Source organism: Schistocerca serialis, chromosome 6, assembly GCF_023864345.2.
Source record: "Schistocerca serialis cubense isolate TAMUIC-IGC-003099 chromosome 6, iqSchSeri2.2, whole genome shotgun sequence".
Taxonomy (NCBI): Eukaryota; Metazoa; Arthropoda; class Insecta; order Orthoptera; family Acrididae; genus Schistocerca; species Schistocerca serialis.
In genome coordinates, this window is record NC_064643.1 from 461943112 (window position 1) to 461960462 (window position 17351).

The 17351-nt window shown below is 46.5% G+C and overlaps 1 protein-coding gene across 1 annotated transcript; it reads right to left on the bottom strand.

Moving 5' to 3' along the window:
- Window positions 1–9945: 9945 nt before the first annotated feature.
- LOC126484919 (phosphoacetylglucosamine mutase-like) lies at window positions 9946–11345 on the bottom strand. Its single transcript, XM_050108520.1, is given in 3 exon segments — window positions 9946–10524; window positions 10738–10778; window positions 10781–11345. Coding segments are annotated over 3 exon segments (1185 nt in total).
- Between the last annotated feature and the right edge of the window lie 6006 nt (window positions 11346–17351).

Genomic DNA, 17351 nt, shown 5'->3' on the forward strand with positions numbered 1-17351 from the left:
AGTGTCCCCTCGACGATCACCAGTGGTGTACGGCCAGTGTAGGAGATCGCTCCCCACACCATGATGCCGGGTGTTGGCCCTGTGTGCCTCGGTCGTATGCAGTCCTGATTGTGGCGCTCACCTGCACGGCGCCAAACACGTATACGACCATCATTGGCACCAAGGCAGAAGCGACTCTCATCGCTGAAGACGACACGTCTCCATTCGTCCCTCCATTCACGCCTGTCGCGACACCACTGGAGGCGGGCTGCACGATGTTGGGGCGTGAGCGGAAGACGGCCTAACGGTGTGCGGGACCGTAGCCCAGCTTCATGGAGACGGTTGCGAATGGTCCTCGCCGATACCCCAGGAGCAACAGTGTCCCTAATTTGCTGGGAAGTGGCGTTGCGGTCCCCTACGGCACTGCGTAGGATCCTACGGTCTTGGCGTGCATCCGTGCGTCGCTGCGGTCCGGTCCCAGGTCGACGGGCACGTGCACCTTCCGCCGACCACTGGCGACAACATCGATGTACTGTGGAGACCTCACGCCCCACGTGTTGAGCAATTCGGCGGTACGTCCACCCGGCCTCCCGCATGCCCACTATACGCCCTCGCTCAAAGTCCGTCAACTGCACATACGGTTCACGTCCACGCTGTCGCGGCATGCTACCAGTGTTAAAGACTGCGATGGAGCTCCGTATGCCACGGCAAACTGGCTGACACTGACGGCGGCGGTGCACAAATGTTGCGCAGCTAGCGCCATTCAACGGCCAACACCGCGGTTCCTGGTGTGTCCGCTGTGCCGTGCGTGTGATCATTGCTTGTACAGCCCTCTCGCAGTGTCCGGAGCAAGTATGGTGGGTCTGACACACCGGTGTCAATGTGTTCTTTTTTCCATTTCCAGGAGTGTATCTGGGGCGCAACTGTAGAATGTCTGCTTTTGTTGACGGAGCCACAACCTCACCTCTGCTTTTACCACTTCATCCCTAACAAACTGAAGTCCTCGAAGGTCTTCTTTAACTTTTGGAAACAGATTAAAATTGGATGGGGTCAACTCGGGACTGTATGGAGGAAGATCGATGAGAACGAAACCAAGGCGTCGGATTGTTGTTGATATTGCAGCGCTCGTGTATGATGTGGCTTTGTCATTCTGGTGTGGATGAAATCCTCTAATACGAAACTCGTTTACAGCACTCTGTTCCTCTCGCACTGACATAGTTACGTAACACACCGCTCTGATATAGTTACGTAACACACCAACGTGGTACACGCTAAAATTCGAAACCCTCTAGCGGCAAATGGCTGCAAATATGATACATGAAGAATAAATATGCTGGATGTTAATATGTTGGTTTTGTTTAAAAAGTTTTGAAAGTTTGCACGCAAAAAAATGGAGGTATTACTTTACAGCATGCCATAGTAATTCTGTCAGAGAACAAGGACTTGAACATCAGTTGAACAGAATGCACGGCGTATTACAAATGGGTATGAGATGAATGTTACCTAAATTTCAACAAGAGTAGTGGAAAGTTGTCGAGTAAAATCAGATGGTGCTGAAGGAGTTAGAAAATGAGACACCAAAAAGGGTAGACGAGTTTTTGCTGTTTCGGCAGAAAAATCAACAATGAATCTACTACAGAGATTATCACTGGAGCAAGAAGACCGCTACTGGATTTTTTAAATGTGGTGAGAGATCATAAGGGCATGAACAGACGCTGCACGAGTTGATACACGACGCTGGCTGGCTGCAATAACATCGAAAACCACAGTACACCGTTCAGGCGCGTAATTTAGTATTCTCGTATGGGACTGTAATACTGATATTCAAATGACTGCCAAGTATCTTAGCTTGCAGATGCAGAAACTACTGTTCGATAGGTGTGCAGCCGTTGGTTTCACAACAGCATTGCAAGGTGACAAATATCTTTAGCAAAGCACCACCCCATCGCTTCTGGATCAGAAGAAATTAAGCGACATTCTATGGATGTTTGGGTGCTTATGTGACTCACAGTATTCGTATGATATAGTGTTACATAAGAATCATTAAATTAAATGGAATAATAAGCTAAGAAATAAGTAGATTTTCTGTAGAATCGACTAAGAATGGATTGTGTCGAAAACACTGCTTAGAAGAAGGTCAAGGACGATAACAAATCAAGACAGCTCAGCATAATTATTATAGTTTTATAGGGACACGTGACGGGAAGACAGATCCTGGAAGGTATATAAATTCATGCGACAAAACATTACGGCTATTTATTGAATAGCTTATTGGACCACGACTGTACTGCATGGCATGGATTCTACAAGTTTCGTAGTTACCCGGACGTATGTGGCACCAGATGCCTATGCACATGTCACGCAGTTCCCGTGAATTACGGTCCAGTGAGTTTGCGGACGCGGTGCCTGCGGCCACTAGCGTTCCAGATGACTTCCATTGCGTTCAGATCAGGCGAATTTGGTGATCTAGATGTTGCCCTTGATCTCACTATTATATTCCACAAATCACTGTAGCACGAATCCGTCGCTTCAGACAGTTTTCCATCCGGAAGATGTCATCGCTGTAGCGGGAGACACCGAGTAATAACGTTCTCTTTCACAACTGTCATAGTGCCTTCGATTACCACCGCAAGACCCGTGAATGGCAGGGTGAATGTCCTCCATAGCACAATAACACCTCCACTGAACTGCATTCTAGTGTGGTGCGTGTTAGGAGCACCTGTTAGCCCGGAAGATGACCGTCGACCTGGTGTAACAAGAAATGTAAGTCATCCGGCAAGACGCCACTTTCGATTGATCAGTGGTCCACTATCAAGATCCCGTGCTCACCGCAATCGTAATTGCCAATGTCGTTGGGCCAACATGGAAACATGTAGGGGCAGTCTGCTGCGGAGCCACCGAGCGAGGTGGCGCATTGATTAGAACACATGATTCGCATTCGGGAGGATGCCGGTTCAAACCCGCGTCCGACCATCTTGATTTCCATAAATCGGTCCAGGCAAATGCCCTGATAGTTCCTATGGAAAGGACAAGGCCGATATTCATCCCACCCTTTCGTAACGCAAACTTGTACTTCGTCTCTAATGATGTCGCTATCAACGGGACTTCAGATGGTTCAAATGCTTCTCGGCACTATGGGACTTAACATCTGAGGTCATCAATCCCCTAGAACTTAGAACTACTTAAACCTAACTAACCTAAGGACATCACACACATCCGAAGCAGGATTCGAACCTGCGACCACAGAGGTCGCGCGGTTCCAGACTGAAGCGCCTAGAACCGCTCGGTCACTGCGGCCGGGTCATCGGGACTATGTACCTTTCTTGCCTGCTCCTGAGCCCCATGTTCAACAATGTGCGCTCAACAGTGTAAAATACTTGTGCCTGCATCAGCATTGTGCTAAGTCGTATTTGACACTCCTCGCCGCCTACCCCGTTTTACAGAACGGGCAAGTCACGACCTCCACGTTCAGTGATGTGGCTTGGACGTCCAACAGCTTGCTGTCTATTCGTGTTTCAACCGTCCTTCTACCATTTGCCTAGATGCTCAAGACCGAGTGTGTAACAGTCGCTTATGTCAGGATATTTACGTACTTGAGACGTATTATGTCTAACACGGTGTAGGAAACCGGCTGGCATCTGAAACGGCTTCAAGTCGTCTTGGAATGATTCAACTAAGATACTGGCTGGTTTTAAGGAGAATGTTACACTCTTTTTCCTGCAATATAGTGGCAATTTCAAGTAACAATGATGGAGGTGGATACCGATCATGCTCCACTGTCTCCAAAGTAGACCACAAAAGCTCAATAATACTGAGATATGGTGACTATGATGACCAGAGAAGATGCGACAATTCGTCCTCGTTCAAAAAAAAAGGTCTTAGATGATGCGAGGTATGTGAATAGGGGCCCTGTCGTCTTCGATCGCAGTGCGATCATAAGGGAACAAACACTGGACCACGGGATGGACCTGATTAGCCAAAATCCTTGGCAGCGATGCTACGTTTTTGAATTTCCACTGGGATGAGCGTGAGTCCTCAATTCTTCCTGGTCATGGTGACAATGTTTTATGAATTTATTTGTAAAAGTATAGACAGTAGAAATTAAAATGCCCTTTGGTGACTCTCATGCTCCAAGTCGGCCCGTTTGACGTCCTACCCCCCTTAAACGATCTTTGCTCTTGCCGTGGTACAGTTTTTGCCTCTGCGCAGTCAGATACATTCTTAGTTGTTAGATGAAGAAAGATTCATTTAAAGGGCAGCAAGGATGAATATGATATATTAAATGAAAGGTGAAAGGAATGTAAATTTTGCTTAATGTAATTGTTTGTGAAGAGAAGAAGTTTGATTTAAGACTACAGCACTGCGCAACTAATCTGTCGGAATGATTATTGTCAGCTAGTTAACTTTCTCAGAGCTGAGAGAAAGACAACCTCACTTCTCTGAGTCATGGATTAACATATGTACCGATTAAGCTGTTTGATTTTTACAGAAATTCTCTGTTAACATTTTACCCTCTTTAAATTCTTGTTCACTTTGTTAAGCATAGATTGTTCAGACAAATGTTTTGTGCGAAGGTTACGCGAAGTATTGCTCTGTGTTTCTGAATATATACTTCACTGTAAAATCGTTGTCTTGGCATATCATTTCGTAGGAATAGCTACTGTCCCCACCCCACTGTTTGCCAATACGCATTAACCACATGCAACAGTTTGAATATGTATTTATAAACAGAAGTCTAGCGTAGCCGCTGCATGCTTACTGTTTGCTTTTGTGCTTTCGACAAATCTGCAACAGTTTTATCAAGACGCGAGGAAAGTGGAAAGTTTAATTAGGGCCAGTTGCGCATTTAACATACAGACAAGTTGCATTCGTATCAGTTACAGTTCAGTTCAAATTGAGTTCTGTTTAGTCAAAGGTTAGCATACAAGTTTAAGGCGAATAACAGTTTGTGGGTACCCACTTTTGGGAATACGTAGACTTTTATAGAGTGGGAGGTAAAACTGGGCTAAATTCAAACAGAAACAAATATTGTGGGGAGGTGACAATGCAATTTCTTTACTGCGTCGAGCGCCCATAACGCCACTAGGGCTGCAAGTAATCTCGCTGCGGGCAGTTGGCATTATTTTCAGGCTCATCGTTGTTTAGAAATAACTGGAGACGTTAGGTGTGCCTTAAGCACACAGTGGCACAGGAAGGGAAAGCGTGGCGATCTGCAAGAAACCAATCAGAAGAAAAGGGTGCATGGTGTGACAACGCCTTGCGTGAGTTGTGGACTGTGATTGAATAGTCATGAGTTGGGATGGCTCTCCAACGCTTTCAGTGTCAGGTGGAGTCTGTATTGTTTTGCGACTCCTTGCTGCACTCTATTATGCAGGCGTGTCTACTTAAATTGGTGCATATTCCTCACTGTTCTTTTAGATTTGATTTTTATTTCGTTAATTTAATGTCTAAAAATAACGTTATGGAGAATTGTTCTGTGGAGTTACCCCACATAGAGAAAGGCCTATAGGCAGTTTCACTCTAATTAGTAGATTCATCATTTTTATGTACGACTGTGTGGTCTTGAGCCATACACGTGCTCCCCTCGTGGAGAAATCTAAGGTCTCGTCATATGGTAAAAATAAAATGTGTGACTAGGGCCTCCCGTCGGGTAGACCGCTTGCGAAAACCTGCTAATGTAGGAGATTCTCAGCTCATTCTGACGGTTTTTGATTAAATAAACCTCTAATTGAAAATACAGCTTGTTTCAAATGACTACAAGGAACGGATATTTTACTCATTTGTAGCACATACACTAATAGACCGTGTGTTTATAATGCTATTGTGACAAAAGGAATAAAATGGGCAAATGACATCAAAATTCCAGAATTTCTCTTTACATGCGGCATATGTGTTACAAATGAGTAAAATATCCGTTAATTTTAATCATTTGAAATAAGCTATATTTGCAATTAGAGGTTCACTTAATCAAAAACCGTCAGAGGGAGCTGAGAATCTCCTACATTAGCAAGTTTCCGCAGGCACCATCTTGTGGCAAGACATCGCGGTAACATGCGTCGCAAGTATTGTTGTTTATCTAACAAGAAGTAAACGAAAACTTTTCTGCATTTCGACAGCAAAATCTTTGAGAAAATTGTCAGATAGATGATAATGCAGTGGTTCCACCGGTGTGAAATGTTCAGTTACCCTCCAAAAAGAAACAATGACTGAGGCGAAATTCACTTCTTGGGAAAGTGAAATTGCAACTAAAAACAAAGCGGGATTTCTCTAGTTAGATGCCTGCCCTTGGAAGGTAATAGCGAAGCAGTGATAGCTGACACAGTGTACTTCTCATTACCGATTGAAATCGATTCACGATCTCTTCCGGCTATGCGGAACAAATAACGGAGGACTACACTTCTCAGAACTGCAGGAAACTGTGAGGCATGTTTCAACAGCACTATTTGTAATTGGTAGGTTCGATTAGCAAGTGAGTATTACGGAAAAAATGGTTTTTACGTTCTAAGAAGGATAGTTTTGACGTTACTAACTCTCCACATTCACAAAGACTGTTGGGATTTGATGAAAACTTTTTGAACTCATTAATCCACAATGAACCATCTCAGTGTGCTCGAGACTGATAAACGTGATGAACTCTGATCATTGCATCTTCGTGAACGTTTGCGTGCAGTGGGGAAGGTCCAAAAATCTGGTGTATGGGTGTCGCATGCTCTAAGTCAAAATCACAAAAATCAGAAAGTGGCCACCAGTTCATCTCTTCCTGATCAACACCCACTGACCATTCTTATCCCGTATTGTTTCTGGTAACGAGAAATGGTGTCTTTATGCTAACATAAGGAAAAGAAAGGAATAGTCGAGCACAAAGAAAGCAGCAACCCCTGTACGAAGACGTGTGTTCATCCACAAAAGATAATTGAGACGCTCCGCTTAACACGCAGGACAGGACCTGGTAGTTTAACTTGTGGAGACAGGCCAGAATAAGGGACTGTCAGTTACACTCGAACATACAACTTTATTATTTGGTCAAACATTACAAGAGACCAAAAAAAATTTTTTTTTAACACACAGCTATAATCTTTGGTACTTAATTACCAGCTGAAGGCCAATAAGACACAAGCATAATCAGACATTTTGGAACGTCCCCTTTGAACAATTATACATGACTGTGCTTAAACTGACACACAATATTTTTTTTTTAGCGCAACGCAATCTGACTTTCAATAATCCCTACAAAATAATGGCCCTGACTAACATTAACCTATACCTTTCACAAATCACTTACCTCACAAAAATCTTCGTTACTCGAACTACTGCAATACAGCGAGCGCCACTACAGCCAGCTAAATAAAAGATTCAAACTACGGAAGGCACTAACTACTGATAGGCATAGTTAGCAAATGAAAGATTTTAATAGAGAACAAACAATGTATTCACCTTAATAGTCATAATATATATATCAGTTCATGACATCCAGTCTTACAAATTTCAAAACTCCGCCATCTCTCTCCCCACATCCACCACTGCTGGCGGCTCACCTCCAACTGCGCAACGCCACGCGCTGTTAACATCCAGCTGCCCAACACTACAATGGCAGACAACAATGCAAACTAGCCACAGACTGCACACAGCACAGCTAGTGATTTTCATACAGAGCGTTACGTGGCGTTACCAATAAGAAAACCTAAACAGCCTACTTACAATTTAAAAGGCAAGCCTTATCTTAAAACAGTTGTTCAGTTAGGCTGAAGGCCCAAAGAATCAGACACTTCAAGAGCAAACAAGTTAAATTCAAATCGGCTAAAGGGCTAACACTTAAAATCCAACAACATTAAAACCTTTAAAATGCCAAAGGTCTTACGTGAAACAGTTCTTTAAATTAGGCTGAAGGCCTAAGGAATCTTATGCCTTAAGAACAAAACAACCTTAATTTAAAAAAAAAATCGGCTATAAGCCATACAAGTACAAGCAACAAGAACAATAAAAAGGGCAGTAAACCCAAGGGCGCTCAGATGTTCGAGGGTCGGCCTGGAATTGAAACTCTAACGGTCGCTTAGATGAGACAGGCAGTTGGGCCAACCATTCACAATCCGACGTCAACCCAACCTACAGACAGTCAACGGACAAAGCGACAGGATGTCCCAATAGCCCACAATGAAATTAAAACGACGCAATGTGAACAGTTTGGGCTGGCTGGTAGATTAAGTAAAGACTTAACTTCCGTGTCCGTGATCGGTGAGCACAGGCCTCGTAGCAATGGGAACAGCCCCTCACACTGCGACCGCGCGGGACCCCGCAGCGGCGCCGGCCAGACACGCGCCACGGAGACTTCCTCGCTGCTCCACGCCAACCGATAAACTGCCCAGGCCTGGAAACGGTGGAAGGACCGAATATACGTCGTCCGATGAGACGATCAACCGAACGACCAACCAACGGTCGTCCCGCTCCAATCTCCCTCCGTCGGACAGTGCGTGTGTCATCAGCGGTCGGCGAGCACTGGCTGTCGGCGCCTCGCCGGCGCTCCGTCCCCGACTTCACTGCTGCTGCGTCCCGACTGCACTGCTGGTTCGTCTTCAACTGACTGCCAGACACACGACGACCCGGAAATACTATCGGTCGCTCCAGTGATGGTACGACAGTGCACTTATCGATACGCTCTACTTCTGCCGCTCACGGTCAAGTAAGGCAGGAAGTTAGCGACGCCAGTAAATGGTATAAGAAAACGAGGCGGCAGTACCGCAATAGAAGATAACAAACAATAAATGGGATAAACGCGAGCCGTGCACAGCTCAATAATGTTATGCATCTGTTTGAACAGCAACTGTAGCACTACGAATTACCTCCCCGAGATGTACCCATCACTGACATTTATTGTCAACAACCGAGACGTCTTGCAGACGCAATCCACGAGCAACGACCAGGAGGCCTGCGTGAAGTGGTGTTACTCCACGATAACGCCTGCCAGCATTCTGCTAGACTGACAAACACACTGTACAGGAGTTACGTCACTCCGCACCCATCTTATTCACCTTATCTTGCTTCCTTCGATCTTCACCTTTCCCCCCCTCTAACGAACAGCCTTCAAGGAACTTCCTCTCCGGATGAAAATGCACGCCGAATGTGGCTCCACGAGTTCTTCGCCTCAAAACCACGTGATTTCCACACTCGCGGAATCGAAAAGTTACCCCAGCGTTGGCAGACTGTTGTAAATAGTGAAGGGTAAAAGTCTCTGTTGTGTTTATTGAACTTTGCTGAACGTTCGCACGATCTCAATAGATGTAGAGTCTGCTATTACAACGCACACACCACTCATCCCACAGTCTCACTTTTTTATATGTAATTGGCAAAGTAACAGATATATGTCAAACGTCGGCTCTAGGCCTCCCAACACAAAAGATACTTTTGTTCTACTCCTTATAGACCCCAAAGCTCAAAACACGTCACTTGTAGGAACACTGAACATACATTCCATATAGATCTCGGGATTCTTACGAAGATCATTCTTCGACGGGTGCTGAAAAAAATCGTCTAGTTCTTATTTTGCCTTTTCGATACACCAAGCCACCCTTCCAGAGTCGCGGGTTACACTTACGTGAAACTTGTGCGACAAATATCAGCCCTATTTTCATAAACATCGTAACGTCAACACCGCATTAATTAACGTAACTAATGAAGTGAAAGATGACTTCGACAACAGTGATGATGTTTGTTTTGTGGGGCGCTCAACTGCGCAGTTTATCATCGCCCGTATATAGTCCCGATCTTTACACAGTCCAATCGAGCCACTTTCACGAATGATGATAAAATGATGAAGACAACACAAACACCCAGTCCCCGGGCCGAGAAAATCCCCAACCCGGCCGGGAATCGAACCCGGGACCCCGCGATCCAGAGGCAGCAATGTTAGCCACTTTTTTTTTTTTTTACTATTCAGAATTTTATTCCACAATATTTTCTGATTCATTACATTCAAACTGTGAACTCTAAAACAGCTTCAGTTACTTTCTGAGCCAGTTTATCACAATTTTCTCTAGTATCAGCCTCAACATAAACACGGACAACATCCGCTGAGCCAGAAGGCCGAACGAAAGCCCTTCCACTGGGGTACTGAGATACAAGCTGATCCACTCTGTCTTGAAGACCCAAAGGTGATACACATTCCCGCTCAGCATCAACAGTCTTAATTAAATTACGATCCTTGACAGTGATCCTGAGTTGCCAGTTAGGCAAATCTGTACAGGCTGCAGCCCAGTCCATAACAGACCATCTGCGAGCACTTAGCACAGCCTCTACTAGCGGAAGGTCAGATAGTGCATCTCCAGTTGCTCGATTGATTATTTTCATGCTTACAAGGAGTTGCTGTCCAGCATTATTATTAGAATCTGCAGCAGCTTTTATTATAAGCTCAACAGCTTTCTGTCCAAACAGCACAGTTCCATGACCATTTGCTTCAAAATATGCACCAATATCAGATTCTTGTGTCTTGTGATGCAGATGTTTGACACCAGTTGGTACACACACTACTGGGACATGCAGAGGCCGGCCGAAGTGGCCGTGCGGCTCTAGGCGCTGCAGTCCGGAACCGTGAGACCGCTACGGTCGCAGGTTCGAATCCTGCCTCGGGCATGGATGTGTGTGATGTCCTTAGGTTAGTTGGGTTTAACTAGTTCTAAGTTCTAGGGGACTAATGACCTCAGAAGTTGAGTCCCATAGTGCTCAGAGCAATTTGAACCATTTTTTGACATGCAGAGTCTGCGATATGTATTTTGTTGATTTTCCATTAGCATAAGCAGTCTGCACATTCCTAATCGCAAGCTTAAACCACTTTCTCGACCGAGATCCATTAAGTAACCAGCCACCAATGTTGCTATTCTGTCACCATCAAGCAGGTAAAATTTATTATTGCCATCAGTAAAGAAATAGACAATCCGATCTGTATCCCCATCTACTGCAACACATCGAGCCCATCTGACTTCTGGGATACTTACTGGTTGTTGCTGCTCTACCTTCACAAACTCTGCTACACAATGATAATTCAGCTTGCCTTCGCCGTTATTGTATGGTTTGATTGTTAGGAGTCCATCTAGTAGTGGGATAACCAATTCCCCAACGCCATTTGCACCCTCAAACAAAATTTCAGGTACATAGTTGCCACTGGAAGAATTCTTGCTTCTAAGAGCTCTAAGTTTGTTAAGAAGCTTTCTATAATAGTTTTCTTTAGATGGTGTCAGTCCACTGTTTTTGGCAGCCACAAAATAATGGAGCATTGGTGTCGTCACAACAACCCAATCACGAATTTCTCCTTCCACAGCAGTAACGCCTTCCTTAGGAGCATTGGAGAGCTCTAGGCTGCTAGGTCTAGTATGCATTCCGAAGAAAACAGGAACAGCTGCATCAGTATTTATCTTCTCATTTTTCACTATCTCCAAAAGACATTCTTCTAAATTATCGTCACTAACATTGGCAGAGTCTGTAGCAATTTTTTTCCCAGTGCTGAACTAGTATTTCTCCAAGAGGATCAACAATTTTCACACCATTGTTTTACACTGGATTATGTGAAGCTGTCATCGTTACACCAATGGTTGCTCCTTTCGTCTTTGATCTTAACACGGCTAATAATCCCATTCTGTACATGGTCCAAGATCTCGGCTTTGGTCCTAAAGCCAGCTGTTCCATACCCAACAGTTTTTGTACTCTTTCCCGAATGCTTCTGCGCTCCAATCTTTGCTGCTTCACGAAATAGGTTCGTTTGAATTTCTCCCGACATTTTCTTACTTACAAATAAGCACTCACAAGACACAAAACTTCTCCGTACCACTTCCAAACAACCCGGTTTGCTCACGCAACCGTTTGCATGCGTACCACACTCTGACCTCTGCCACTAGACCACGAGCTTCGGACATTAGACAACTGTGATGCCACAATACTGGCTCTATTATACTTCAGCAAAGCAATTGATATCGCCAACTTTGACGTACTGCACACAAAAATAGACAGCTAAAATCTTCATGAAGTACGCAGGAGTTGTTTGAAAGCTACCTGAAAAAGAGACAGTCGTCCTGGAAGCATGTTCTTTCAGGAGTGCCACAGGGGTCAGTCCTGGACGTTTTCCATGTATGTCAACGATATTTCGTCATTTCGCTCTTCCTCCAAATGTCATTTTTATGTCGACGATCTCCAGTTTCACCAACGTCCTGTAACTCAGGATATCAATACGGTGAACGTCGGTATCGGTGATGATCTTCAATTTGCGCTTAAGCTAAATGCGAAAGACTAGAAATTAACGAGTTTTAAATTCCACGAACAATTGCCTCTTAGTCTTCTGGACGGTATTCCAATTCCTTATCAAAAACACTGAATAACTTGGGTGTAACATTGGAAGAGGGTGTCGGCTGGGCAGAATTTACAATCTTCACGTGTAGGAAGACTTCCACTTGCCTCGGTGTCAGTAAAAAGTTTCAGAACGTTTTCCTACAGGATATAAAAGTAAACTAATGTAACCACCTGTTCTGCGGGAGCTCCACCATTACGATGTAATCCAAAACAGCTTGAGTAGTGGGAACACTAGTCGGTTAGAACTATTCATGAATGTTTGTTTTCATCTGCAACATGTTCAGTGCTTCATAGGCCCAGACAGGTTCGTTGCGCCGTGACAAGTTACGTAAGTGCCATACGCTCGGTTTACTACATCAGAGCCTCAGCGCTCAAGCTCCCCAGTATCTTGTTTCAGAGGTTAAATATTTTCGTCTCATCATAATCAAAACACAAGATCTCACTTATTTAGAACCATGGCTGTGCCCACCCATAAAACAGGAACATTGGCTAACACCTTCTCCGTGGCTGTCCACCCCTGAAACAAGCTAATTTTCACCCTATGCACAGTTCAATGTGATGTTGTTTTAAGAAAAAAAGTGAATTACTTCCCTTTGTTACCCTCATAGAGATTCTTCAAAAATTAATTTGTATGGCAAGTTTTCACTCCGTAAAACAGTAAAGCGGATGCTCCCATCTTCTCCCATTTACGCTTCTAGCTCTTTCCATTTCTCAATCTGTCACGCCACTTTCTTTCCCTTATCTTTATATTACTGTGTTTTCTCGGTTCCTCTTTCTCTCCGTATTGTATCCCTTCTCTCACATCTACGTCTCCATCTCTATCCATATTCTGGAGAGCATGACCATTCCGAGTTCCATTCTAATGTGGAACGCGGGAACAATGGTTGCTTAAAAACCTCTATGCGTGCTGTAATAAGTCTAAATTTGTTTTCGCGGTATCTATGGAAGAGCTTCGTAGCGCGTCGTAACATGTTCCTAGATTCGTCGGTTCTAGAAACTTTCTAAGCGGATCTCCACGGAACAGTTTGCGTTTATTTTCACTCGTTTTCCGGTTCAATTGTTTCAGCATTTTCGCGACACACTTCCATGGGTCGAACAAACATGTAACCCTTCGTACTGGGCTTTTTATCCGTTCAATATTCCCTGTACATTGCTGCTAGCCCTCATACTATCTACCGCCCTGTAACTTCACTGTTGCACTCATGAACGACTGTAATCTGTGCTTGAAAAAATTGAAGCACGTCAGATTACCGCCTTGAGCTGTTAGTAAAGTACTTTATTTATACTAGACAACCAGTTTCAGTTGTCTTATCATCATTAGGTTCATAGAAGTATTCACAGTATCATGTTAGCCGAAATATAAAGTCGTTATTGCCAGGAGATGAAAAATGAATAATAATACATTGTTATCATATCTTAATATTAGTTACGTCATCAGTCTATAAAATTGTGCTAGTGAGTGTATTCTTTTACGTTAAAACTGTAATCGGCTTTGGGCCGGCGGGGGTGGCCGAGCGGTTCTAGGCGCTACAGTCTGGAACCCCGCTACCGCTACGGTCGCAGGTTCGAATCCTGCCTCGGGCATGGATGTGTGTGATGTCCTTAGGTTAGTTAGGTTTAAGTAGTTCTAAGTTCTAGGGGACTGATGACCTCAGAAGTTAAGTCCCATAGTGCTCAGAGCCATTTTCGTAGCCGGCCGCGGTGGTCTAGCGGTTCAGTCGGCTCGCAGCCGTGCTAGCGTGCGGAGCTGCTCCGCGCGCCGTGTGACGCTCCGCTCTTGGCGGTGTTTACTTCCGTGTCGCGGTGTTTGTGTTTATCGAGTCCAGTACTAACGTACACCATGGCGCACTCGTACCGCCGTGCAACGATCAAAGTAACGTTTCAGGCCGAACATCCACGACCCAGAGCTTTCGAAGTCGAACAGTTCATACGTGAGGATCTACGTTTGAACCCCCAGGACGTAATCGGCATACATTTTTCCATCACTGGAAGTGTTGTCTACATCAAGATGTCGACGGAGGAAATTTGCAATGACATAATTCACCGTCATGCCACCGGACTGAAATTTAAACACTCTGATGGACATATGGGTGCTGTGACAGTCGCCCATGCTGGATTCGGTCTCCGGACATTGCGGGTGTTTGAGCTCCCTTTCGAGGTGCCTCAGGATGCGGTCATTGCCACTTTCCAACCATATGGCACCGTCTTGGGTCACGTCGCGGAGAAGTGGCAAACATTTACGACCTACCCCGTATTAAATGGCGTCAGGCAAATAAAAATTGAGCTGACGAAACATGTCCCATCGTACCTGCTGATAGGCGGTGTGAGGGCCATCGTCATGTATGATGGACAGCCACGAACGTGCGCAGGATGTGGCCAGGAGGGACATGTACGTTCCGAATGCTTACACCGCCGTTTAATACAGACGCCGTTACGTGAAGAGACACGGGCTTCGACGGTCACGTCCTTACCCATCACCTACGCCAAGGTTGCACAGGACCCCGTTGTACCAACCTCGATTGCGCCAGCAGCATCGTCAACGCCACCCGCCGCAGCACAACGCGCCGAGGACACAAGCACGGCGTCACCTCCAGTGCTCGCTTCAGGACCGTCCGGTTTGCCGACCGAAACCGATGTTCCTGTTGGAACCATGGACGTCAACCTCGGTGTCGTGCCGACGTCTGCCTTTGTCCAGACGGGTTCGGTGTCAGACGACGGGCGACCACATTCTGATTCAGAAGGCCACATCAGAAAACAGCGGTCGCCTCGCAAACACAGGAAACGACGACGAACGCCTTCCGATGACGCCCTTTCTCAGACGGCCCCACGAGATGTCGACCTGATGTCTGACGGTGATCTCCCACATTGCGTCCAGTCACGCGATGTGGCAGCAACAGGAGCCCCTCCTGTGACGCCTACTCTCCCAGCCAGGGACGTGTCCTCGCCGTTGTCAACGAATGATGACGGCGGTCCCCCTGCCACTCATGTTGCGGAATCCACAACACCCGTTCCAGAAGTACGTGACCGTCACATGTCCACGTCGTCAGCTTCCTGGGCCGATGACGTTGAAGAAGAAGCGGAACAGACTGCCAGCGTGTCTGCACAGGAGTCCACCTCGGCGACACTGGGGCTGGCGCCCCGCCAGTAATTATCACCACTGCGGGACCACCGGCGGGTCTCCACCTGCCGGCTACTTCTACCGCACGTTCTGCAAATACTGAGGATGGCCGCACACAGCAATATCATATCGCCACGATGAATCTTGCCACCATTCGTGCCCCCCATAAACTGGCCATGTTCAGAGACACTATTTACTCTGCGGATGTGGATATAGCACTCTTACAAGAGGTGTTTGTGGCTGACTTCCTAGTTCCCACCGGATACAACGCCCATGTTTCCCCCGCATCCGATACCGGTAGCGGCGTCGCCATCCTGCTACGCGACGGACTCCCTGCAGAGGACGTCATCTACCTCCCCACTGCGCGAGGTATGGCCCTCACACTGTTCGGCGTGCGTATTATTACGCTCCGTCCGGAACTGGCCGCCCTCATGACCGACAAACTTTTTTTTGCCGAAAGCGTCACACCCCTCTTCACCGGTCCGCAGGACGATTTGGTACTCGGTGGGGATTTTAACTCGACACAAGAGCCCGGGGACCAGCTCCCGCGACATTCCCCTTGTGCATCTCTCTCAGTGGCCACCGACCGTCTCCGACTTGTTGACACATGGAAGAAGCTCCACGGAATTCAACCGGGCTTTACATTCTACACCTCTCACTCGTCAAGCCGCAAAGATCGCATCTACGTTACCCGCTCCCTTGCTGATGGCACACGTCATGCGAAAGTCTGGCCCTTGGCCTTTTCAGACCATGATGCATACCTCTGTGACGTCACTCTCGCCCGACAGCAAGTGTGGCATAGTCGTGGTCTGTGGAAACTCAATGTCGCTCACCTGACCTCCTCAGACTGTCGCCGTATGGTCGAAGAAGCGTGGGCACGCTGCCACCATCGTCGAGAAGCCTATGACTCCACCTTATCATGGTGGCTCTCCTGTGCAAAGCCGACCCTCAGGAAGACTCTGATGAGTTTTGGGAAGGAATTAAAGGCGTGGCAAACTAATACCCTGCACTTCTACTACACCATTCTACGTGACTGTGCGACGATGCCTTTCTCGCCAGCCCGGCAGTCGATGGTCCATCGCACGAAGGCGCAGATCTCCTTGATCATGCGGCGTAACTTGGAAGGCACTGTAGTCCGTTCTCGAGCTTCTAATCGAATCCCTCAAGAACGTCCGTCGATGTACCACCTCCTTCAGGAAAGACAACGACGACGACGAGCTCTGATCCAAGTCCTCACTGATGTGGAAGGGCGCCGGCACGACACCCAACAAAGCATCGGTCGTGCTCTCCATGCTCATTTTGCCGGGCTATACGCAGCCGTAACGCATTCTGCAGCACTGATCACAGAAGTCGCTCAGCTCACTACGAACACTCTTCCGGAGGATGCAGTGCATGACCTCCAAGACGACGTAACCACAGATGAAGTGGTAGATGCTATCAAGGCGGGTTCCGATAACAGGTCTCCTGGACCTGACGGTATACCCATCGAATTTTATAAAAGTTTTCAGTATTTCTTGGCTTCCACGTGGACGGCAATCGCACAAGAGCTGATGTCACCGAGGACAGTGGTCCCGAGCGCCTTTCTAGAAGGAATTATTATCCCAGTACATAAACCGCGCGGGTTATCGAGGGTCCAGGACTATCGACCAATTACTTTGCTCAACAGCGACATGAAAATATTCACACGGCTACTGGCATCGCGACTCAAGAAGGTCGCACGTTACGTCACATCCTGCGACCAGACTTCCCTAGGAGGCGACAACAACATCCGTACGGCCCTTTGCCGTTACAGAGACATGATAGCATTAGCGCATCATCAGCGTCTCCCTGGCGCCTTGGCTTCACTGGACTTTAGCCAGGCTTTCGACCGTGTTGACCACTTCTATTTACGGACAGTTCTTCAGCATATGGGTTTTCCTGGCGG